General features: G+C 37.8%; 1 protein-coding gene across 1 annotated transcript in view; it reads left to right on the forward strand.

The window, feature by feature from the left end:
- LOC124880928 (phospholipid-transporting ATPase ABCA1-like) overlaps positions 1-26860 on the forward strand; it is a 283949-nt gene that overhangs the window by 103330 nt on the left and 153759 nt on the right. The window contains exons 18-29 of the mRNA XM_047386373.1: positions 2711-2827; positions 4388-4559; positions 5652-5783; positions 7000-7139; positions 8087-8224; positions 14161-14384; positions 15302-15377; positions 18729-18934; positions 21873-21921; positions 25098-25202; positions 26181-26213; positions 26381-26520. Of these exons, the coding sequence (XP_047242329.1) occupies positions 2711-2827; positions 4388-4559; positions 5652-5783; positions 7000-7139; positions 8087-8224; positions 14161-14384; positions 15302-15377; positions 18729-18934; positions 21873-21921; positions 25098-25202; positions 26181-26213; positions 26381-26520 (1532 nt within the window). The remainder of the gene's footprint in view (positions 1-2710; positions 2828-4387; positions 4560-5651; positions 5784-6999; positions 7140-8086; positions 8225-14160; positions 14385-15301; positions 15378-18728; positions 18935-21872; positions 21922-25097; positions 25203-26180; positions 26214-26380; positions 26521-26860) is intronic.

Below are 26860 nucleotides of genomic sequence, written 5' to 3' on the forward strand. Positions count from 1 at the left end.
ATTATCAAAAACTGGAAGGATAGTGGGGATCCATTGTCTTCGTGGAGGAAATGTGAGGCAGTGAGGCTAACCGAAAAAAAAAAGGCTTCAATTTGCTAGGGAGCATAAAGATTGGACTCTATACTGTACTCTATACTGTACAATCCTGTGGGGGCAGTGCTATAATCTGGGGTTGCTGGAGTTGGTCATGTCTGGGTTCATCAACAGTATGTATACAAAGAATGAGGTCATCCATTCCCGTAGCTCTCAGCAGACATGACTTTATGGGATTCTTCTTCAATAAAATTGATTCTATTAAAAATAAAATCTTTGACATACTGCCGAAGATGATTACTTCATCCTCAGCAAGTGAGACAACATTGGAAGTAACTGTAGAACCTGATCTGTGTTTGGACTGCTTTGATCCTGTGGAGCTTCCTGAGTTATCAGAAATATTAGCTTCATGTAAACCTTCAATTTGTATGTTACACCCAATCCCGACCAAATTATTTAAGGAAGTGTTCCCTCTGATTACCAGCCCCATTTTAGGTATGATTAATCTATCCTTAGTAAATGGATATGTACCACAAGCTTTTAAGGTAGCTGCAATAAAACCTTTACTTAAGAAACCTTCGCTTGATCGAAAATTACAGACCTATATCCAATCTTCGGTTCTAATCTAAAATTCTTGAGAAAATAGTTGCTAATCAAATGTGTGAGCATTTACGCAGCAATGACCTCTTTGAAGAGTTTCAGTCAGGCTTCAGAGCTCATCATAGCACTGAAACAGCTCTGCTGAAAGTCACTAATGATATTCTTATGGGCTCAGATAATGGACTTGTGTCTGTACTTGTCCTCTTAGATCTCAGTGCTGCATTTGATACAGTCGATCACAATATTCTCTTAGAAAGGCTGGAATATTCTGTAGGGATCAGGTGAACAGCGCTAGGCTGGTTTAAATCTTATTTGTCTGACAGATTCCAGTTTGTTCATGTAAATGATAAATCATCTTTAAACTCCAGGGTTAATTGTGGAGTACCACAGGGTTCAGTACTTGGGCCAATTCTCTTTACTATATATATATATATATATATATATATGCTTCCAATAGGTCAAATTATCAGGCAGCATAGAATAAACTTTCACTGTTACGCTAATGATACTCAGCTTTACTTATCCATAAATCCTGATGAGCCCAACCAGTTATATAGACTACACACATGTCTTGAAGACATAAAAACTTGGATGACTTTAAACTTTCTGCATCTAAATTCAGACAAGTAGTTGTCGTCTTTGGGCCGGAGTCTTTAAAAAAAAATAAATAAAACTGCTTAGTCCATCACTTGACCTGGATGGCATTAAAATGACCTCTGGTAATAAAGTAAAATACCTTGGTGTTATTTTTGACCAGGACATGTCATTTAAATCCCATATTAAACAGGTTTCTCGAATTTCATTCTTTCACCTCCGGAACATTGCCAAAATTAGAAATATCCTATCTAGGAGTGACGCTGAAAAACTAGTCCATGCATTTGTTACTTCAAGGCTGGACTATTGTAATTCTTTACTATCAGGATGTCCACAAAATCCAGTTAAAAGCCTTCAGCTGATTCAAAATGCTGCAGCAAGAGTTCAGATGAAAATTTAAATGAGAGATCATATTTCTCCTATTTTAGCTTCCCTTCATTGGCTCTCTTTTCAGAATAAAATTTAAAATTCTCCTCCTCACATATAAAGCCCTTAATGATCTAGCTCCATCATACATCAGAGATCTGATTGTTCCATATGTTCCTAACAGAGCACTTCGTTCTCAGACTGCAGGTTTACTGGTGGTTCCTAGAGTCTCTAGAAGTAGAATGGGAGGCAGATCCTTTAGTTATCAGGCTCCTCTCCTGTGGAACTAACTCCCAGTTTTAGTCCGTGAGGCAGACACCCTGTCTACTTTTAAGGCCATGCTTAAAACTTTCCTTTTTGATAAAGCTTATAGTTAGAGTGGGTTAGGTTACTTATTTATATAGCGGCAATTTACAACATGTGTTGGGAATTGGCGCTATATAAATAAACTGAATTGAATTGAATTGAGCTGACCACCTGAATATACGGAATGACCAGGTTATTCAATCAATGTGTTTTTTATTTCCTGATGGCACGGACGTATTCCAAGATGACAATGCCAGGATTCATCGGGCTCGAATTGTGAAAGAGTGGTTCAGGGAGCACGAGGCATCATTCTCACTCATGGATTGGCCTCCACAGAGTCCAGACCTTAACCGCATTGAAAATCTTTGGGATGTGCTTGAGAAGGCTTTGCGTAGCAGTCAGACTCTACCATCATCAATGCAAAATCTTGGTGAAAAATTAATGCAACACTGGGTGGAAATAAATCTTGTGACATTGCAGAAGCTTATTGAACATTAATGTTTGTATTCTTTTGGAGAAAGTTCATCCTTGAGTTACTTTCCAGACGGTTCCCATGATTTAATGTTCTGGTTTAATGTAATCTTAAAATGGAAGCTTTTGTTTGATTAAAATTATGTTTTAATGAACTGTTAAAAGATGAAGTTTGCAATTCAGTCAGTTTTTTCTTTTTTTTTTCTTCTTAATTGTTTTGCTTTTGCTTGGTCTCAAATTTTTTTCTATATTTAATTTTATTTTATGCCTGGCACTTTCTGGGCTTCATTGTATTTTCTTAAGCCATCATGAATGAAAATGTAATTATTGTTCTTTGCAGGCCAGTATGGGATTCCTAAGCCGTGGTATTTCCCATTTACTTCATCTTACTGGTGCGGGGTGACACCAGTAACTGAAAACAACCCCGATCTGCTGACAAACTCTGGGGCAGATGACGGTAAACTTCTATTTCATTTGCAGTTCTCACTTCTTGGTGTTTCACTGTTTGTCAGATTCTAATCACCCCTGTTTATGTTCCGGTGGGAACATGGTTCTGATAAGAACTGGAGGTGAGTCAAGGAGGGTTGTGAACAAACATTATCACCTTATTTGTCACATTTGTTGATAATAGAGCTTTGTGCTTTGGTGGGGGGAGGGGGTGCTTCAAGTCAAGAATACAGCTAAAAACAAGAAAAGAAAAATCTTTCTGAGTACCGAGTTTAGTTTCCTCATTGAACCTGTGTGTGTGTGTTTGTGTTGCTGTGTGTGTTTTAGAGATCAAAATGTGTTTTCAGTTTCTTAAGCTAAGAATATGAGTAATCAAGCATAATTAAAGTGTCTGAATTAAAAGGAAATTCATTTTTTATGGGATTACCAGGGCTGCATGGTGGCGCAGTTGGTAGCACTGTTGCCTTGCAGCAAGAAGGTCCTGGGTTTGATTCCTGGCCGGGGATCTTTCTGCCTGGAGTTTGCATGTTCTCCCCATGTTCTCCCCGTGCATGCGTGGGTTCTCACCGGGTACTCCGGCTTCCTCCAACAGTCCAAAGACATGCCTGTTAGGTTAATTGGTCACTCTAAATTGCCCTTAGGTGTATGAGGGTGTGCATGGTTGTTTGTGTGTTGCCCTGCGATGGACTGGCGACCTGTCCAGGGTGTACCCCGCCTCTCGCCCATAGACTGCTGGAGATAGGCACCAGCTCCCCCGCGACCCACTATGGAATAAGCGGTAGAAAATGACTGACTGCATTTTTTATGGTTTACAGTATCATTAAAACAGTTGATGTAAATAATGTACATTTCCTGCAAACATTTCCCTCTTGAAAAGACATATTTTATTGTAATGGATTTATTTTTCAGTTTATGACTTATCTTAAATTAAATTTACTTATGGACATTTTTTAGTTTGTTTATTAATTATGTCATGTTATTCCTTTTTTTAACAGCATTCAAAAATAAATTGATGTAAATATTGATGCAAATGCTGTAAATGTCATTTTGACATGCTGTCATTTAAACTCATTTTGTGCCAATGTGTTTTTTTAATCTATTTTTTACTGTAGGATTGTTTTGTGTTTTAATGTGTTTTGTTTTTTATATTTACAGCTTTTATTCATTTTTTTCATTTTTTTGATAATGTGTTTTAATTATTTTGTTTTAATATTATTTAGATTACTTTATTGAGTTTTCTTGAATATAAGTTAAAAGAAAATATAATAAAACATGATCAAAACCTACATGCAAAAAAACACTGGTGTTAATGCGGATGTTATACCTATAAACATTTCAGCAACGAGCATTATGATCATGTAAGTCATTTTTCATTAACGTTTTATTAATATATATATTTTTTTTTTTTTTTTATCCATTTATTTGTTTTTTGCTCTTTTTAGACAATGTTAATTTATTTGCTCATAAACACTACAAGAGGCTTTCTCATTTTATTGGTGTCCTGATTCTTTAAAATACATTATTTTTTCCTTCTTCCTCTATATGGGAATATCTGTTTGTCTTCATGAAGGATATTTTGAAAGACCACCTCCCGGTGTGAAAGTAGGGGTGTCAATTCGCAATCTTGTCAAAATCTACAAAACCGGGAAAAAGCTGGCGGTTGACGGCCTGAGTGTGGACTTCTTTGAGAATCACATCACATCATTTTTGGGCCACAATGGAGCTGGAAAAACAACCACAATGTGAGACATATTATTTTACTCTCTTGTATTTTCCAACTTGTCTCAGCTTTTGTGCCTATTGAACATTAAAATAAACTGCTGACTTTACTGTTGCTGCATTTATTTAGTTTACTGCTTTTAAAAGAGTGATTTTACTGTGAGTACATCCATCAGAAAGAGTCTGCTGTTGTAACCGAGAGTGGGAGTTATCTAATTGCGGCTTGGGAAAAAGCTAAGAAAGGTTGGTTAGGGTTTTGGATGACAGAAAATAAATGAAAGCCAGTGGCCCAGAAATTCTGAGTGACAGAGAGAGCAAGTGATGCAGGACTAAGGGCTGCAGGGAAGACGTCTGCTCTGAGCCACTGGAATGAAACATAACGGGACAATAAGAGGAAGGACAGAGTAAGGACTTTTCACATACTAAAACCCATGGTCACTGGATTTTATGAATGACAACATCTCCTTATCCGGGAAATGGGATCTTACAGCTGATGTTTTTTGTGAGTAGGAAGAAGAAAAGGCTAAACCGTTACTAAAAATGCACGATGGTTTTATTTCATGTTTCAGTAATTTAGTTTTAATTATAATTTAGGGGGCTTTTGTATCATAAATATTTTGAGACAAAGGTATTTATTTAACTCAGGAGTATTTTTACAGAAAAAAAAAAAACTTGCCCCACACTACCCACTACAGAAAAGAGACTTTTAAAATCACTACACAGAAACTTAGAGATATTTAAAGACACAAGTTTCTTCAAACTGTCTGACACTGAGTCAGAGTGAACTTTTTCTGTTTCAATTCAGTTAAGATGACAAACTATTTCTATTTCCACATGCCAGAATAATTACATTTCTTTTTCTTTTTTACTATTCAAAGTCAGATGTATATATAAATTTCCTTAGTAGTCGGTAGAATTGCCTTGTATACAGCATGACATCAAATGTGTTGGGCGTCCTTCTACAAGCTTCTCACAGTAGTTTGTTTGAATTTTTGCCTATCCCTCCTGACAGAATTTTCAGTACCTGAGTCAGGTTTGTATTTAATTTGGTTGTTTGGTTAGGGTCATTTTTTCTTTTTTTTTTCAATAAATTCAAAGGTTTTTCCTCTTTGTAGGTCAATTCTGACAGGACTGTTCCCACCTACATCAGGAACAGCCCTCATTCACGGACATGACATTCGCACCGACATAGACAACATTCGGAAGTATTTGGGAATGTGTCCGCAGCATAATGTCCTATTTAATGAGTGAGTGAATTAACAAGGTTAAGTCATTCTGTTTTTCAGATTACAAAGTGGAAGGCTGTGGGTCTATGCACAACTGTGTCATCTTACACATAATGAGGCCTCATAATGACTCAGACTCTCCAGTTACACATGATTCAAAAATATTCATTTTGCCCATTTAAAAACAATGATCTTTAATCAATCAATCAATCAAGCAAGCTTTATTTATAGAGCTCTTTACACACCCAAAGTGACCAATGCTGTGCAGGTCTATAAAATAAAAGAAATACAAAAACATGAAATGAGCAATAAACATAAATCTAGAGTAAAGCCAGTAGAATAAGAGCAGTTAAAACAATAAAAAGATAAGAATAATAAAAATAAAAATAAACTATTGTTAAACCATCCTGATACTTCTGCTCATCCAGAATTAAAAGCCAAATTAAGGGATTTAAAATCATTCAAGGTACTGGCCATCCTTACAGTGAGTGGGAGATCATTCCAAAGTTTGAGAGTCGTGCCAGAAAAAGCATTGTCTCTGCCCACAAGTCATAGGAACATCAGGAAGCAGCAGATTACCAGACCTCAGAGTTCTGCTGGGAACCTGCTTGTGTTCATAAGAGTTGTCCATCCCAGTAGAAAGAGTTGCAGCAGTCCAGTCTAAAAGTAACAAAATAGTCAATCACCCTTTCAAGGGCACCATGAAGTAGACAAACAGCGTTGGATTTTAGGGATCAGCCTCAGATGGAAAAAGCTGGACCAGACTACTATAGTGACCTGTTTATCAAATTTAAAACTTTTATCCAAACGTACTTCTGACAGCAGTACAACTAAAATAATTTCAAATGATGAATTGCACTGCTACAAACACAAACAAACAAACAAACGCATTTTCCCCAAAACTCTAACTGACACCATGGTATCTAATGCAAAACTGATCACCTAAAAATTAATTCCGGATTCCTATGCAGTCTGGAAAAAGATAGAATTTGATTAAAATGTTTTTATTCCATCCATCCATCCATTCATCCATCCATCCATCCATCCATAAAACATGTCAAATTATATTAATAAATGGTGTTCTTTTGTTCAAAACTGTTTATTTAAGATTATCTTTGACATCTAGAGAGAAATGAATCACACTGACACATTTATTTCAAAGCAGACAGAAATAAGGCCACTTGTGCGTCTTTAAACATTAGCTGAACAGGTCCTACATGCTTTTCTTACTTCCCAGGCTCACTGTGGAGGAGCACATTTACTTCTATGCCAGGCTGAAGGGATGTAGTCGCAGTGAGGTTAAATCTGAGATGGACCAGATGATTAAAGATGTTGGTTTACCACACAAGCGGAAGGATCTTGCTAAGAACCTGTCAGGTGAGGCTCAGTGTACCATGACACATCTGGGATACATCTCAGATGGTCTGACTGACAGTATGCCGACCTATATATTTAGTTGTGGATGTGTGTACGCGTGTTTTGATTTATTTTTTTCTTAAGAAGAAATGCTAATAATAAGCTATTCCTCCTTCAACACCTGCATGTATCTGTATCCCACACCCACTGTACCTGTGCTCTGTAATTCATTGTCTGGGGGGTACAAGCAGGTTCTATTTGATAAATTGTCCCAATTGCTTGTGAGCAAAATCACTGAAATATGACTTTCAAGGTTGATCTATGCTGACATTTCCACTACATTAGCACTGCACTGGATGCATTTTGAAGAGGCCGCTAAGAGAGAGGAGCCAAGAATTATTGTTGTGAAAGTGTATCTGCGTCCTGGCCATCAGTCATTTCTCAGAATCCAAAAGGCAATAAAACACAGAGCGGACCATCTCATCATATTTATTCCATAATCACTTCCAAAAATTGTGTCCGTATTGAATTTGAAACTTGATGCTGACACATGACCGTGTGGTATTTTGCTTATGATAAAAGTAGAATGTCTAAGAGAAATACAAATATGACTGTTTCTCCTTATTAACATCTGGTTAAATTATAAGTGTGCACAGTGCCTTTTCAAAAGTATTCACAATCCTTCCGCTTCTCCACATTTTGTCATGTGACAACCACAAACTTCAATGTCCACCTAAACTGACAGACTAGAGCAAAGGCAGCATTAATCAGAGAAGCAGCCAAGATGTCCATGATAACTCTGTTATAAATTTGTTAACGGGACATAGTTGTAGCAAATGTTGAAATAAAGCCAAAGGTAGCCCAGTTTGCAGTTTGCCACAAGCCATGTAGGGGTCACAGTAAACATGTGGAAGAAGGTGCTCCTGGTCAGATGAGACAAAAACTGAACTTTCTTTAATGCTTCTCAGGTGGGATGCAGCGAAAACTTTCCGTGGCCATAGCATTTGTCGGTGGTTCAAAGATTGTCATCCTGGATGAACCAACAGCCGGAGTAGACCCTTATGCTCGACGGGGGATCTGGGAACTACTGTTAAAGTACAAACAAGGTATGAATTCAGAACTATATACAATTTTGAAGCCTTTAATGTTCATAGAATATCTTGGATTGCTTATAGCTCATTTGATCTCTTTCAAACTAAGAAACAAATCCTGAATATTTACTTTGCGACCAACAGGGCTAACTCTTAAATGTATGCTATTAAAGCAATCAGGCATTCAGAATCACTAGAAAGTATTTTGTTTTCCTTGCTGTCAGTAAAACTCAGCCGATAATGGACAGAAATTGTAAATAGAACAAACACAGGTTGAAGTGGAAAAGAAGACAAGTAGCTTTTATTGACAGACTCCCTAATGGTCTGCAGAATTAGTCAGCCTGTCAGTTTCTGTCTTTATATACACTGTGGTTGCTGAAGACTATAAGCAGAGCATGCACATTTTCTCTGCAAATGTCTAAATGTTTAATGTGCACTGAGTGACATTCTGCCCTCACTGTGTCATTAGCATCTGCCTCTCTCTAATCAAGCCCTTTTCACTCCAATCGGTAGCTGCAGATAACTCGGTTCTAATGAGAACCCCCACATTGCTCGAAATGACTCATTTTTGTTTCTCTCTGGTTTTATTTGAGCCACAGTGTTATTAAGCTTGTCATTAAGCAAGGGATGAGGGAAAATGCTACAGGGAATCTATTTGTATGAAAAAGTGGAGGCTGAAATTAGACTTCATGTTACAGTTCATCACAGCTTATTAAATGTGGAGGTTTTCCACATGGACAGGTTGACCACATGGCCCCAAAGTGGAATTAAGCTTAGTAGTGGCTGATTTGTTTGGTGGCACTGTACCCTATAATTAGTGGAAATTAAGTCCTTTGAATTTAAATTGTTTGTTATTATGCTTTTATAAGTTCAATTTAACTATCAGAGTAGGTTTAATTAGTCCGATATTGACATGTTTGTCATAACAGCTAATTTCTGTCAACATGTTGACACTAACATTATTTATGGACTTCTAGGTTTATTTTTGATTTTTGTTTTGCTTTTTCTCTTACATTACATTAGAACCTTACATTATTATTTTTTGTACTCATTGGAAGGCCTTATAATGACTTAGGATAAAAAGAAGAAAAAGAGAGAGAAAGAAATAAGGAAACAAAAGAGAGAAAAAAGAAGAAAATAGCAAATTGTGACTTTTTGGTCATTATCTATTGCTGGAAGTTGAATAATGTTCAGCTACCCCAGTCTTTATAGATTAGGCCTCTATGCCCAGGATCTAACCAGGTCTTTATTGTTTGTTTGCATGTTCAGTGAACTGGATTTTTGCCCTCCTCTGTGTTGTAAGAAAACGTAGCTGTGTACCATGGGTGGTTGATGAATTTAATTATGCTAAAAAGTGGCACTAAATTTAAGTGTTTTTTCACTGTTTTTCAAGAACTTTGAAGTCTATGATCATCTGTAGTTCAAAATCTAAAATGCCTTGACTAGTTAAACATAAACTGGTCAAATAAAAAGTTGACGCATGTTCTTTAAAAAACATAGATCTATGAAACAATTACTCCTTTTGTGTAAAAAAGAGCATTTGTTTTATATTTATGTGGACAAACATGGAAATTACATTTGGTAAACTGGTGAAACCTAAAGTGAATTAATCTAATACAGAAATATAACAACAGATTCTGTAAAACACAGCTTTAACTTGTTTTTTTTTTTAAATAAAAAAAAAGACAAAATATAGTGTCCTTGTTTTTAAAATACTGTATATTAGTATAAGTCTTTCAAAATTGCTTGGCAAGTTCTCACTTTCAGTTAGGCTTATCACCCTTATGAGAATCACTCACCAGTTTCCTAAATTTTAACTAGAAATATTCATAATATCATTTGTATTAATCTTATATGTTTATTTATGTTATATATGGGAGAAAATATGTTTCATAAATCAGACACTTGCTTAGTGAATGCTTTTTATGTTGCGTCAAACATATGAAGGACATAAGGAGCAGTTTGTAAGTCTCCAATACATTGAATACATATGAAGTATGGGTAATGTTTATGATGCACCCCAGTTGTATAAATCTTGAGTGTATTACATTGAAGTGCGTAAACTTTACAGTGTGTAGCAATGTAAAGATGAGTAAGTTACTTTTTGTCTTTGTGTCTTGTGGTCATGGTCATCTTGTTTTTGTTTTCTGCCATGCTTAAGGACTGCTTAACCATCTCGGGCTGAATGTTAAATGCTGTGTACACAGTTATACATTCTGCCCCCATGTGGTTGAATAATTTTTAGTTGATTTAATTAGGAATTAGCGCTCACTTTCCTATTAGATGAGCCACGCAAAGCATTAAGCAGTGAACAAATCTTCATCAGTGCAGGTAGAGCATCTGCAAAGGAAAAAAAAAAATTGGGTCATTGCATGTAGAAAGATGAAGCTGGAATGTTATTTATTTAAAGCAGGGAACCTTTAATCCCCTGCGATGGACTGGCGACTTGTCCAGGGTGTACCCTGCCTCCTGCCCATAGACTGCTGGAGTCAGGCACCTGCTTCCCCGCGACCCTCTATGGAAGAAGCGGTAGAAAGTGACTGACTGACCTTTTATCCCATAGACATGTAAGGGAGAAAGCATCATGGGGGCATAAAAAATACAAAAGCACATGTATATGAAATTACAGCATGCATATGAGATGTGATAGAAATTTGTGCAAAATGAATGGAAATAAATTCTAAATGGCTTTATGCATTTGCAGTAAAAACCTGATGGAATTGAGAAAATTCTAACTGAACCATTGTACCAACAATTTCCAGTGCAGACTCCGAGTACTGCAGCATGTGTTTTCAGGCAATACATAATTTTTTATGCCCCAAAGGCTAATCAATGTGGGGCTTAAGTCATTGTTGCGGAACAAATGGGATAAAAGTTTTGCAACAGGTTTTTTTTTTTTTTTTTCATGCAGTGCAACACAGGACATAACAGCAAAAATCAGCACCAAAACTGTCAGTCTGGGAATCTTTTTATGACATCACACAACATCTTACCTCATGGACATTTTACACTAACAGACAGGAAGGACAGGCAAAGAGAGGTGGAGATATTCAGCAAAGGTTGTTGGGTCCGGGGACTCAAACCCGGGATGGCCGTTTCGAGGACTACTTCCTCTATATGTGGTCGCGCGCTAAGCCCTACACCACCAGCGCCGCATCCCACTAACCCTACTGTCTGACTACCTTTGAGAGTGGTTATATATATATGTTAAAGTTTTACACTGAATGCCAGGACATCTGTTTAGTATAACCTAATGGACAGGTTCTAAATTATATTGGAAGAACTAATTGATCTGAGACGACAATCACCAACAGCAGTTAATAGTTAGGTTATATAATTTATCGCAATGCGGAAGTTCATTATATTTTTGTTCTGCCTTTCTTAACCACTGTGGAATCTATTTCTATCAACTTGATTTAGATTAAAGGAATCTAAATAAAAGAATCCAGTTTTCTAGCTCCTCTTTGCTGTATGCATTGCAAGTACAGCAATTTACCTGAACACACCCTTGATATATAACTGTATGCTGTAATGTGCAACAACACGCTATAAATCAATATATATATGGGTCTTCTGCAGTCCAAACAAATTTTTTTTTTTCTCCCAACTCGCAAGTGATTCAATGCTTTTCAGAATTCTTTTATTTACACGCACACACACACACACAAATTCATCTCTCAGGTTTGAGCATCGCATGCAAAATGCAGCCAGTCAGTTACTGAACTAAACTGCAATCCTTTCAGCCGTACCCCTTTTTTCAAGAATAATGTTTCTCTCCTGTATTTTAAATTGACTAGGTTGCGTGCATTCATGAACCTGAATATTTTTTTCATTTTATATAAAAGGTAAGCTGCGCTTGCAAGGCATAACATAATGCAGCAATGCTTTAGAGTGAAGAGATAGATTTGGCAGCTCAGCTGGTGACACGGCATACATTGGTGTGGAGAGAGAAAGAGAGAGAGAAGACACAGAAATAGTTGGACAAGCAAAATGGCTGCATCGAGCCACAGTTAATGACCTCTCAGTGTGTCCTCGTCCCCGGGATAATGTGACTTGTGAGGATACAGATTTAACTTTGTACAAAAACAGCCATACTCAGCACCGTGTATGACCCTTTGCAGTAAAAACCACCCCCACCATTTGTGAGGAAAGGGTGAAAACCCTGGTTTGTAAATTTAGTAAGCTGATGTCTTATATCTCACATATATAGAGATGTTTCTCTTTAGGTTGTGAGAACTGCGGATGCTGCAGGAAAACAGCAAAAAACTAAAATCTGACTTTTGTGAGCAGAGGAGAAAAATTACAAATATCTTTGAAATAATTATTAAGGTTATGATGATATATTTTCTCCATAATAATATATATAATTTATTTAAAAATATCACTGAGGTTAAAAGAGATATTTTAATTCTATTGAAGTGAGGTTTAGCGGTGTACTTTAAGCAATATGGAGTAACAGTTTGGGAAAAAAATTGGTTAGAAAATGAGTAAGGTCAAGCTAATATGTAGCTACTTAAATTAACAATTAGCTACTTAAGCTAAGAGCTACTGTAGCTAATTGCTACATAAGTCAACCGCTAGTTCAGATGACAGCTACTTAAGCCAATGCCTAATTAAGCTAAGGGCTACTAAAGCTAACAGCTACACCAGCTAATGACATTGTAACAAGACCTCAAGCAACAGCTCCCTTAACTAAAAGCTACTGAATTTAACAGCTACTCAAGCTTATAGCTACTTAGCCTAACAGTTATTTCAGTTGACAACTACTCAAGCTAAAGGCTACACAAGCTAAAATCTACTTTGCCTAGCATCTACTTCCACTGACAACTTCTGAAGCTAGCAGCTACTTATGCTAAGTACTCAAGCTAACAGCTTCAAGAGTAAATTTATGTTGTCTAAACAAACCCAAACTTGAAACTTTTCAAGCAGTCCAAGTATTTTCATGGAGCAGTTGTTTATATTTGCACTATTTGTCTTTTTAAAATGCCTGTGTGATTCGGGACAGTTGCTTAATCAGTTACCCTATTCTAAATACAATCCATTTTATACAATCAAATTTGTAATCATAAAAAAAATAATAATACATGTCATTTTCATGTTTGAAGTCACTGATTTTACTGTGTTATGCTGTTGTTAAAGGATTTAACCAGCTGAACTGTGAGGATATAATAAAAATCTATGTGCGAATAACTGTTCCATTATTATAAAGGTGTGTCTGTAGCATGTGATTACAATTAATTTATGCTTTAATAATTATCTTAACAAACCATTTCAAAGCAGCTTTCTTTCATTGTAATAGTTGTAACATGTTAAATGTTTCCTACTTAAAAACATGACTGGATCAAATAACAGATTTCTCTCTGATGCGGCTTTAATGCAGACAGCAGAGACAGGACCACACTGTGACTTCATTACAGATCTGCCTTTTTTTCTCTTGCTTTCTGGGGTATGTGATAATTAATATGTGTTATCTGATCCGACGTGATGTAAAAGGATTAGAACACCTGTGAATAATCGTGTGATTCATGCCGTTTTTGTCACTGCAGTTGCATTCAGTTGATGCCTCTCGAACCAAAGTACCTGGGGAACAAAACAGAGAGATGGAGTAAAATTTGTTTCCCATAGAAATGTTGGAAAGCAGGCTGTGGAAGGCCTTTATCGTCATTTTAATTATGTCCCAGTTTCACGCCTACACGTTTTTCTTGAGTTTGCTTTGTTGCCACGCACAAAAGCATGAATAAAAAAATAGATCACAGTGAAATCGACACTAAGAAGATAAGTGACAACATGAGACAAATTTTGATATCAACTAATTTTTAGGAGACTGTGTCTAAAAAAAGATTTGGATGGATTTGCATGAATGATACGGTTACAAGTCGTACCTGGAGTATGGTTTGTATTCTTTCTTTCAGCTACGATTTAAATCACATTTCTATTTTATTTCTCCTAAGGTCGCACCATCATTTTGTCAACACACCACATGGATGAGGCAGACATCTTAGGAGATCGCATAGCCATCATCTCCCAAGGAAAGATGCAATGCTGTGGCTCCTCGCTCTTCCTCAAGAAGTGTTTCGGCAGTGGCTACTACCTGACTCTGGTCAGAGATGAGATGGAAAAGATGACTAGTCAACGTAAAAATATCAAACAAAATCTGTCCAGGGAGGAACAAACAGTAAGCGTGTGTTAGTTTTGGATAATTTTTTGCCAGTCTCTCAGCATATGTGCCTTGTTTGCAGGTAGAGTAGTTAGATTTCTGTACAATCAAGGGTGAAATTGGAGTGGTGATACCACTTGGTTAAGATATAGGCATCTATCCTAACTAATGTGTTAAAAGTGTGCAAAGCAACAACTACACATTGTTCCTTGCACACAACACTTCAACCTTACCTCTTCTCACCAGATCTTCCATCAGTTTGTTTAAGTGGTTGTTCAGGTTAGGGACTCACAGTGAGAGTCAGATTAAACCTATTCCCACAAACATAACACACACATCATAATCCTTAAACCCAAAAGTTCTCCAATGTAACAAATCCCCATGCGCAATCACACTAAAATCTAGGCATCTATTCCTGGAATGCACTCTAAAATATAAATTGTGTAAGAAAATAAATATATTATTAATTCAGCTAACAAGTTCAGCAAGGTGCATGAAGTTTGGTGTGGAGAAACTTGACTAGCCTGCCAGTTTGTCCTGACCTCAGCCTTCTTGAACACCTTTGGGATAAATTAGAGTAGAGGCTGCAATTCTGTTTCTCTCATCTAACTATGCACACATATTTTATGATATTACGATATTATTTTATTGTATTATCTTATTGTAGAAATTGTAGGTCACTCAATATTTTTTGGGATTAAACATTTATTTTCTGCTGTATTGTTGTAAAGATGAGAACTATGGACACATATTCCATCACAGATTACACATTACCTGCTGATGTATGCACACAGCTTTATTTAGACTAATTAGGTAGAAACTTGCAGAAGCACATTACTTGATTAATGCTCCTGAGGAGTCCTCAAGGAGGCACTGCTCATCATTCTAATGGGTAAGGTACAATAGAGCCTTTCTAATCCAATTCTGATTAACAGGAGACAGACCGTCCTTTCAGAAGTAGTCCAGATGATGGCTTTGGCAGTCACACGTGGGACAATTCTGACCCAACAGGTACAAGGGTATCTTGGTTACTCGTATGCACCAACTGTCTTTTTAATTCTAACATTCTTTGTCCTTCTTCAAAACCTTTCGGGAAAGCAAGACGGTGATGAAAAGAAGTTCTGATTCAAACTGATCTTTACCTTTTCTGTTTTTACCTTTCTTAATCCTTCATCTTTTTAAGTAACTGACTTTAGAAATACCATTATACTAAACTGGACAAGATTCATTTAAACTTTATTGATTTAAATAAGATCCTTCATTTAGATATGTATTTGTATGTTTAGGCATCTATTATAGCTCACTTATTTTGTCTTTGTAATAAACGTTGGCTGACAGGTGCAAACATGCAGCAAATGGCTGAACGAGCCTCAAACAGCAAATATTTGCTGCAAACACATAAATAATGAAAACCACATAAATCATGAATGATGCAGACTCCAAAACATGCGATCACAAAAAAACCAACGCAACAGAAAAACCGCTGCATAAGTGCAATCACCAAAAATAGACAAAAGCAAAAGAACAAATGCTCGTACTCATCATCTTCCGCTTCATCCAGAACTGGGTCGCGGGGGCAGCAAACTCAGCAGAGACACCCAGACATCCCTCTCCTCAGACACCACCTCCAGCTCCTCCAGGGAGAGCCCAAGGCGTTCCTAGGCTCCTGGGCGGTCCCTTGGGCCTCCTCATGGTGGGACGTGCCTGGAGCACTTCCCGAGGAAGGCGTCCAGGAGGCATCCGGTATAGATGCCCGAGGCACCTCAACTGGCTCCTCTCGATGTGGAGGAGCAGCGGCTCTACTCCGAGCTCCTCCCGGATGGCTGAGCTCCTCACCCTATCTCTAAGGGAGGACACCCTATGGAGCAAACTCATTTCAGCCGCTTGTATCCGGGATCTGGTTCCTTTGGTCATGACCCAAAGTTCATGGCCATAGATGAGGGTAGGAACGTAGACTAACCGGTAAATTGAGAGCATCGCTTTTCGGCTAAGCTCTCTCTTCACCACAACGGACTGGCACAGTGTCCCTACTACTGCGGCAGCCGCACCGATCCGTCTGTCGATCTCCCGTTCCATCCTTCCCTCACTCGTGAACAAGATACTTGAACTCCTCCACTTGAGGCAGGAACTCCCCTCCAACCTGAAGAGGACAAGCACCCTTTTCTGGTTGAGAACTATGGCCTCGGACTTGGAGGATCTGATCTTCATCCCAGCACTTCACACTCGGCTGTGAACTGCCCCAGCGCATGCTGTAGGTCTTGACTAGAGGGCCCAGCAGGACCATGTCATCTGCAAAAAGAAGAGACGAAATCCACTGGTCCACATACCAGACCCCTTGTGGCCCCTGGCTGCGCCTAGAAATCCTGTCCATAAACGTTATGAACAGGACCAGTAACAAAGGGCAGCCCTGCCAGAGTCCAACATGCACCGGGAACACGTCCAACTTAGTGCTGGCAATGTGGACCAAACTCCTGCTCCGCTTGTACAGGGAACGGAGGGCCCCTAATAAAGGGCCCCCGACTCCGTACTCCTGGAGCACCCCCCACAGGACACCACGAGGGAAACAGTCGAATGCCTTCTCCAGGTCCACAAAACACATCTGGACCGGTTGGGCAAACTCCCATGAACCCTTGAGTACCCTGCAGAGGGTCGACTCTCCTCTCCAATACCCTTACCCTTACCTTGCCTTACCAGGGAGGCCCACACCAGGGAGGAGTGTGACCCCCCTATAGTTGGAACACACCCTCCGGTCACTCTTCTTATGAAGGGGACCATAACCCCAGTCTGCCAGTCCAGAGGCACTGTCCCCAACCGCCACGCAATGTTGAAGACACAACATCCAGAGACTTGAGGTACTCAGGGTGGATCCCATCCACCCCTGAAGCACTGCCACTGAGGAGATTTTTAACCACCTCGGTGACTTCAGCCTGGGTGATGAAAGAGTCCAACCCCCAAGTCCCCAGCCTCTGCTTCCACCAGGGAATGCGTCACGGCAGGATTGAGGAGAAAAAGGAAAAATGCTGCAAATACGAAAACAACACCAAATAGCAAAAACAACAGCAACTTAAAAAAGCTGCAAACTCGCTCCACGAAACTGAAGAGCACCAGAACACTAGAGGGAGTCGACGACTAATATTACTGACATAATATGCTGCTTTTCTATAGTATTGTGAAGTATTACAACCACTTGTATAAAAAAGTCATAATGCTAAACGTACCTTTTCTTTCTTCCCTTCAAGTTTCTTCTGGGCAGTCCTGTTAATGTGTTTACTGAGTGTCTGATCCCATATGACCTGTTAGTCGACTCCCCTTAGTTGTCTGGTGCACTTTTGTTTTTGTGGAGGGAGTTTGCAGCTTTTTATTTTTTATCTTGTTGTTTGTGCTATTTGCTGCTGTTTTCGTATTTGCAGCATTTGTCTTTTGCAGCGCTTTTCTGTTGAATTGGATTTTTGTGTTTGTGTATTTATGTGTTTGTAGTTTGCGTCATTCACGTGTTTGCACAAATACAAAGTAAAAATAAATTAATCAAACTGAATCCATCAATCCATCCATCCATCAAGACAGAAACCCACAGGACAGAACTATTGCAAACACACCTTCACACAAAGGGCAGAGATTGCAGTTTGAGTCACTTGTTTATCTTCCATTTCCTTTTGCAACTCCATAAGCATACCAAGAAAACCACCTTATTTTAGCATATTATGGTTAAATATTTCATAGAAAATGATATGGAAGAAGTAATCACATTTCTATAAGTGACAGCCCATTATTCCTTATTAGTCTAAAATAAGCAGACCACATCACTACACACAACCGCACATGCATTCAAAAAATAATTCAGTCGGAAGTGTAAGGTAGATCCATTTACTTCTCCACAAAGTACCAAGCCAGTAGTTGTTAAGCTTCAGTAATTATGTATGAGAGGCTCTGGATCAATAATGGATGTGTTGTGTTCTGCAACGCTGTGCGGACTGATCCTCACTAAATCCCCGCTTCAGAGCAGATGACAGAGAGGAGTGACAGTGTGTACCGACAAAGTATTTTTGTAAATGTCAAATCATCAGGTGCACAACCTTCCAAACATGTTTCTCTGTTTGTTTTCATGGTTTTGATATCTTTGCAAGTATTACACCAATACTGAATTTGACAGAAGATCTTTTATCATCGCATTTGTTTGCAATTTTCCAGCAATCTGCTGGTGTCTACTTTTAAATTATTTAAAGGAACGCAAAAATGCACAAAATCAAAAAGTATGATTAACATATAGGAAGGGAATACTTTCATCTCTTATGTTTTTTGGAAAACTTCACATTCTGTACAGTCTGTTCTTTTGATCAATTCTGTATTGTTTTTTCCTTAAAGCAGATCTTGCCTCTGTGACTCAGCTAGTGTGCCGCCATGTACCAGAGGCTACATTTTTGGAGAGCATTGGTCAGGAGATCACGTTCATCCTGCCCTACAGTGGAGCAAGAGATGGGACCTTTGCCACACTCTTCCACAAGCTTGATCTTGCCATGGCTGACCTTGGCCTGACCAGCTATGGTATCTCTGACACCACATTGGAGGAGGTAAACTTAATGTGAAATTTGACAGCACTGGAAAAGCATAAGCTGACTCTGAGAATTTTAGTAGAATTCTAACCTTTTTTGTTTTGCATTTATTAAGTAGGGTAAAAATCCCATGTTAAGAAATAATCTTTTTGTTTCACCAAATCACTGGTGTCACAATAATTGGTACACCTAACAGTCTCTATTAAATAAATGTAACTAAAGCAGTTTTTTTGCATACTTTACAATTTTATGTTGAGTTAAAAGGAACGTTTAAATCATATTTCATGACTTTCTGCTTCACAGGGGTATAAATATGGTATGATACAGAGGCCCATTTCTTTTAGACACCGACCCCCAGCCTAGACGATAACCCATATTTGTTTTGCTGGTTGTCATGCCTGGAAAACAACTTTTCAGTTTTTCAGTCCACCAAAAAAGACGTTTACTCTTCTGGAACTTTAAACTGGAACTGTATTATTTGGTCAGGTGAGATTAAAATCAAGATTTATTGACTCTTTTAAAGAGCAAGACAATTTAAATAATCTACCAGTGCTGTAAAAATGTGTTGTCACCGAGTATTTCAGAAGGATAGTCCCAAACATATGGTAGAATCGACACATTAAATGTTCTTCCATAGCCATCTCAGTCCCCTGACCTAAATCCTATAGAAAACCTGAGGGGTGAGCTGAGGAGAAAAGACCTTATAAGAGGATCCAAGACTCTGGATAATTTATTGAGACTGCTGATGAAGTCTAAATGCTGTCATATTGGACACATCAGGCAGCTGAACAAAGTAGCAGCAGGGATGTTTCTAAAATCAAGGTTGGGTTTCCTAACACTTTTCAGTGTGAGGTTATGCTACTGCTTAAAATATGTATTTATTTAAAGGTTTTCACACACTCTACCAGTCAAAACTTTTAGAACCACTTTCTCATTTCACTTTTTCTTCATGTTGATGACTATTTACATTGTAGATTCTCACCAAAGTCAACGGAAGTGTGAATGAACACACATGGGATTATGTAGTAAACAATAGTGTGAAATAATTCTAAACGTTTTTATATATTAGATTCTTCCAAATAGCCACCCTTTGCTCTTATTATTGCTTTACTCTCTGAGCTTCATGAGGTGGTCACCCGAAATTGTTTTCCGAAGAGTCTTGAAAGAACATCCCAGAAGTTCATTGAGAAACGGCCAAGTCAAAAGGCAAATGTTTAAGTCATCACAGGAAAGGGCGGCAACTTTAATTATGTTTTATATTTTAGATTCCTTAAAGTTATTTTACAATTTTCCTTTTGCTACATAATTCCATATGTGTTCAGTCACCGTTTTGATGCTTTCGGTGAGTGATTCCCACACTTCAGTGAGTGATTCGCTATTTTGAAGAATCTAAGATATAAAAATGTTTAGAGTTATTTCACACTTTCTGTTTACTACATAATCCCATGTGTGTTCATTCACACTTCCGTTGACTTTGGTGAGAATCTATAATGTAAATAGTCAAGAATATAAAGAAGACCCATAAAGTAAGAAAGTGTGTCTAAAATTTTTGACACATAGTGTATCTTTACCAAGTGTTCCAATAAATGTGTCCAAGACTGTATAATTAGGAATTTATGTTGGTTCAAAGATTGAAACCTTTTTGGTTTTTTTATTCCTTCCCTTCCTTTGTTCTGCTATTTAAATAATTTCTCTTAGTCACCTTTTAAGATACTATAAAATGGAAGCATACTTTGTTATCTAAAGCATTTTACGTAGTTTTAATGGCCAAAACATTTCAATCGCAGATAGTTGAGTTAACAATAATTCTTTGATGTTTCTCTGCTGCAAATCAAAGCTATAGTTTATCCAGAACAATATATTTAGAGCTAAATGTGTTTTTATTAATGCCTCATGGTCCAATTCAATACAGTTTCAGCCTTTTATTCAGCAATCTTTCCTCTTACAGTTTTTTGTTTTTATTGAAATTGGTGTTAATTTTGCTCCTTACACATTTCAGCCTCTTGCATCAGTTTGCTGTCAGAGTTGTTTTTCTAATTTGCCTGGATGCATCAGCAAAATGACATGTATTTGAACAAAAATTAACCAAGTAATATTTAAGTTTTGTATTATAACGGAAACTGCTTTATGATTCCCATGTTAGAGATATTAGCTTTTCTTTTATATATGGTCTAATTTTCCCATGCAGATGACTCATGTTGTGAGGGTGCCAGACAGACATGCTGTTTGATCATAAAATTGCACAGCTATTGGCTAATGCTCTTCATGTAACTTAGACATGCCAGAGACACTCATGGCCAGAAGGCAATGTGAATAATTCCTATTTAAATGTAATAAAATTCAACCATGACAAGCTTTTTTCACACATCCATTTCATCTTTTGAAGCCTGAATACACTGCAGTGATTATTTAGGTATTAAATAAACCTAAACTTATAGAAGTAACGGAAGTTAGTTAAAAAAAACATTTCCAACAGTTGAGAAGCTTGGATTGGGATACTTTTGGTAGCATTAAATAAACAGTATGACCATGTAAAATTACCATGAATGGCCGATGTACACTATGTGATATTTGAAATCAGATTTGGTAACACATGACTTGGTTTTTAAACTCTGAGAAACGAGTTGCATAAGTAAATAAAGCCAAGATGGGGACTCATTTATGAAAAGCCACGTGACAGGTGTTCAGATGAAGTTCATCTCACCAGATTCATTAATCAAAGCAGTTTTTAACAAAAGCATGGCAGATTTTACCATCTATAGCAGGTCTGTGTAGAACTCTTGTGTTCATAAATACTGTCAAATACATAAACCTGCAAATGAGTTTACACGTGTGTGTGGGATAGTTATCAGAAAAAATTCATCATGCTTGTGTGCTTGTAATGAGGTGTCCTGTAAATAATAGTTCAGACTCTTAAATATAATAAAAAAATGTTTTAATTTTGTTCATTTCACAGATATTTCTCAAAGTGGCAGAAGATACTGGCGTGGATGCAGAAATACCATGTAAGATTACAAAATATTTGCATGCTAACAAGCACATTGTATGTAATGTTCCAAGTTTTCTTTAACTCTTATAATTAATAATATACGTTTAATTGCTAATTCTTTATTACAATTTCCCGTTTTAAATTTTATATTCTGTGAAAAAGTTTTTGGCTTCAAAAAGTCCAAAAATCGTTTTAAAGTAACAATGTTCCATCGTTCCTTGACATGACAATGGGTGTTCCTAAGCAAGAAGAGTGTAACAGCAATAACTGTTGGTGGAATATTGGTGCTAAAAACATTGTGTATATTGTGTGTTTCACTTAAATGCATTTACACCACTCATGCATATAACCTGAGATACATCTACCCAACATATTTTAGCGATGGGGAAATGCCTCTCACATGGGAACCAGCACTGTCCACTGTGGGTGCTAGTCAAGAACTGTCCAAAAGGTTATTTAATCTTAGAATAAAATTATTTTTCTCATTGCACCATCTGATAAGCAGGAACTAATAATAGTATCAATCTCACTTGGCTGTTAGCATTTTTGTCTCAACCTATGCAGATGTGATGCCTGGTGGGTACAGTGCCTCGCAAAAGTACTCGGCCCCCTTGAACTGGTCAACCTCTTGCCACATTTCAGGCTTAAAACATAAAGATATAAAATTCTAATTTTCCGTGAAGAATCAACAACAGGTGGGATACAATCGTGAAGTGGAATGAAATTAATTGGATGTGTCAAACTTTAAAAAAAAATAAAAAACTGAAAAGTAGGGAGTGCAATATTATTCGGCCCTCTTGCGTTAATACTTTGTAGCGCCACCCTTTGCTGCAATTACAGCTGCAAGTCGCTTGGGGTATGTCTCTATCAGTTATGCACATCGAGAGACTGAAATTCTTGCCCATTCTTCCTTGTAAAACAGCTCGAGCTCAGTGAGGTTGGATGAAGAGCGTTTGTGAACTGCAGTTTTCAGCTATTTCCACAGATTCTCAATTGGATTCAGGTCTGGACTTTGACTTGGCCATTCCAGCACCTGGATACGTTTATTTGTGAACCATTCCATTGTAGATTTGGCTTTATGTTTTGGATCATTGTCTTGTTGGAAGATAAATCTCCGTCCCAGTCTCAGGTCTCTTGCAGACACCAACAGGTTTTCTTCCAGAATGGTCCTGTATTTGGCCCCATCCATCTTCCCATCAATTTTGGCCATCTTCAATGTCCCTGCTGACAAAAAGCAGGCCCAAACCATGATGCTGCCACCACCATGCTTGACAGTGGGGATGGTGTGTTCAGGGTGATGAGCTGTGTTGATTTTACGCCAAACATATCGTTTTGCATTGTGCCCAAACAGTTCGATTTTGGTTTCATCTGACCAGAGCACCTTCTTCCACATGTTTGTTGTGTCTCCCAGGTGGCTTGTGGCAAACTTTAAACGATACTTTTTATGGATATCTTTGAGAAATTGCTTTCTTCTTGCCACTCTTCCATAAAGGCCAGATTTGTGCAGTGTATGACTGATTGTTGTCCTATGTACAGACTCTCCCACCTCAGCTGTAAATCTCTGCAGTTCATCCAGAGTGATCATGGGCCTCTTGGCTGCATCTCTGATCAGTCTCCTCCTTGTTCGAGATGAAAGTTTAGAGGGACGGCCGGGTCTTGGTAGATTTGCAGTGGTCTGATACTCCTTCCATTTCAATATGATTGCTTGCACAGTGCTCCTTGGGATGTTTAAAGCTTGGGAAATCTTTTTGTATCCAAATCCGGCTTTAAACTTCTCCACAACAGTATCTCGGACCTGCCTGGTGTGTTCCTTGGTCTTCATGATGCTCTCTGTGCTTTGAACAGAACCCTGAAACTATCACAGAGCAGGTGCACTTATACGGAGACTTGATTACACACAAGTGGATTCTATTTATCATCATTAGTCATTTGGGACAACATTGGATCATCTCACTGAACTTCTGGAGTGAGTTTGCTGCACTGAAAGTAAAGTGGCCGAATAATATTGCACGCCCCACTTTTCAGTTTTTTATTTGGTAAAAAATGTTGACACATCCAAGAAATTTCATCCCACTTCACAATTGTGTCCCACTTGTTGTTGATTCTTCACAAAACATTTGAATTTTATATCTTTATGTTTGAAATGTTTCAAGAGGTTGACCAGTTCAAGGGGGCCGAGTACTTTCGCAAGGCACTGTATATTAATAAGGGATTGAATTTAGAAGCCTTTCAACCAGCAGCTATTACTATTAAACACAAATGATGACATACCACCTCTTCATAAAAATAACAATTTGTATATAATAATCAGAACAATGACAAAAATTTGTTACACTAAGCTTAATAAAGTTTTACATCACAGATTGCCTGAAGAGAGCCTGATTGTCTCAGGGTAGTTACTGTATGTGAGTGTGTGTCTGTGTATGTGGGTAGAGATGAACATCAAAAGAACAAGGATTTCATAAATTATTGTCATCCCCTTGTGGTCAGTCTGTGCTGCTGGGCCTATAGAACAAACAAATGGTGTACAAGATGGTGGATCTGGTTGACCACATGTTGCATGCAAGACCATGTGCCCTATATCAGTTGGTGCTTCAACACAAGCGGTAACTGTGCATCTTGTGATGAGTGTTACAGTTAGCATGAAAGGGAATGTCTAAAGCATGACTAATACTGCTCAGTGAAATTGCCTTCAAGATAAATTAATTGTGTCGATAATTCTTGATGAGCTACCTGCAGGCCAACATGGTCTGGTAACTCTGTCTCCCATGTCCACTTGTACCTTAATCCTCTCTGAGCATTTAGAGCACAAATTACGACAGTTGTTTCCTATCAAATGCAGAGCCAGAAAAGAATTGGGAAATATCTGGTGGATAAGAAACAAATATTCACTAAGCAACGTAATTCAGTTATGCTGCATTTATTATGATGCCTTAAACACTCAATTAGTATATATAGAGATTAAAGGTTTACCTGGTAGTTTGACAGTTTTTTATTTTTATTTTCATCCACTTCCTAGAAAACTTTTTTTTTCAGATTGTCGTAAATGTGCCCGTCCCTTAAAAATACCTGAGTTTGTACTCATATATGGCATAATGTGGCATCTTGCGAGACAGGGAGCTATTCTTATTGTTATTTATATCCTTAAATTGGGTCAGGCCAAAACAACATATCTTATTTGTATTCCCACAGCAGCAAAGGAGCCATTGGTTAGAGACTGGAAAAGAAGCTCTCGTGAATCTAAGAGGAACAGTGTTGCCACCGTCCACGCTAAATCAGACCACAACAGGCTGAGTGGCATGTTCTTTTAAATTTTTACTTCTTTAAATGAAAGACACAGTTGTGAATTTACATGATCATACACGTCCATCTCAGTAAACACAAGATCATTAAACATTTATTTCAGTAATTCAGTTAAAAAATTTACATTCATACATTTTAAAGGTTTATTCCACAGGATGATATATTCCAAGCACTTTTTTTTTTGTTTGTTTGTGGGTTACAGGTAATGCACCCCCAACATTTTGTTTCACAGAAACTTTGAATATTACATACCATCAATAAAAAATACTATACAGCCATGTATTTATAGGATAGTATATGCACTCAATACTTGGACAGGGCTCTTTTTGCATGCATTACTTTGAACCGTTTAGCAATAGTCCACTACTTTTGTTTCTTCCTCCTACGTCTTTACCTGATGGCTTTCAAAGTTAGATTCCAGCTGCAGTTTAGGCCTTGTGGGTCTCCACCAAACTCTTGAATGCACTGTGCTTCATAATCTTCTAAAGGCTGCAGTTATCCCTACTGTTTGCGCACAATTTTTCTGCCACAATTTTTCCTTCCACTCAACTCTCCATATTTATAAACACTCTGTGAAAAGCCAGCTTGTTTAGCAATAATGTTTGGTTTTTACCCTTCTAGTGGAGAGTGTCATTGACTGTTTTCAGGACATCTCTCAAGTCAGCAGCCTCTGCCATGAACATACCATATCCGTAGAAAACATATATTTTTATTGGTCTTATGTAATATTCAAATTTTCTGAAAAACAGAATTTTGTATTTTCATTTGTTATAAGTCATCATCTTAAATAACAGGACTAAGACTAACATATTTTGCTCTGTTTTCAATAATGTGTTTCACTTTCTGCATGAAAGTACTGAAAACGTGTAACTTTATAATTATATCTTAATGTATTGACCCACTCCTCTACACAGTACAAAAACAATTTAACACTCTCTGATTAAATGTTGGTATTTTTCTGTTGTCTTGCAGAGTTAAAGGAAAAATGTTCAAATAAAGTGAAAGGTATATGCTGTATTTGTCTTCATATAATCACAGCTTCTATTTGGAATTACCTTCAATCATATGCCTTTTTTAACCTGCTGAAAATGAAGATACATACACATGTATGTGTGTTTATATATCTGTGTGTGTCTCCATTCAAAGACAATAACTGTGTAATTTAATGGCAGATTTTAGTCAAGGTGCCAGCCTGAATGGAAGAGGATCCATGGTCATCACCGGCTGGAAGCTGATCAGGAGGCAGTTTCTGGCACTCTTCATCAAGCGCTTCCACCACGCCCGAAGGAGCCGCAAGGGACTCATTGCACAGGTAATGGTCTCAGTTTGTCATATTGATGAATTGAAGGCTTACCCTCATGTAGTTGCACGGGAGGATCAAGATAGGATTGTGTGAAATGCATGTTGGCTTCCCAAAATCAGTTAGTGACACGTATGATCGAGTGCGTTAATTTAAACTCTGGAGGGAACGCATCTGTCTTGATGTAGTCAATAGTTGTGGAAATTTAAGTTGTTCAAAAAAAAATTCACACTGAAAGCAGTACATAACGCATTGAAAAAAGTACAGCCGTGCCTCAGAATGATGCAACGTTGTGTTAGTGCACCGCATTTGCAGTAATCATCATCATATCCCTTAGGCACATGTCGTACAT

The sequence above is a fragment of the Girardinichthys multiradiatus genome, chromosome 14 (assembly GCF_021462225.1).
Source record: "Girardinichthys multiradiatus isolate DD_20200921_A chromosome 14, DD_fGirMul_XY1, whole genome shotgun sequence".
NCBI lineage: Eukaryota > Metazoa > Chordata > Actinopteri > Cyprinodontiformes > Goodeidae > Girardinichthys > Girardinichthys multiradiatus.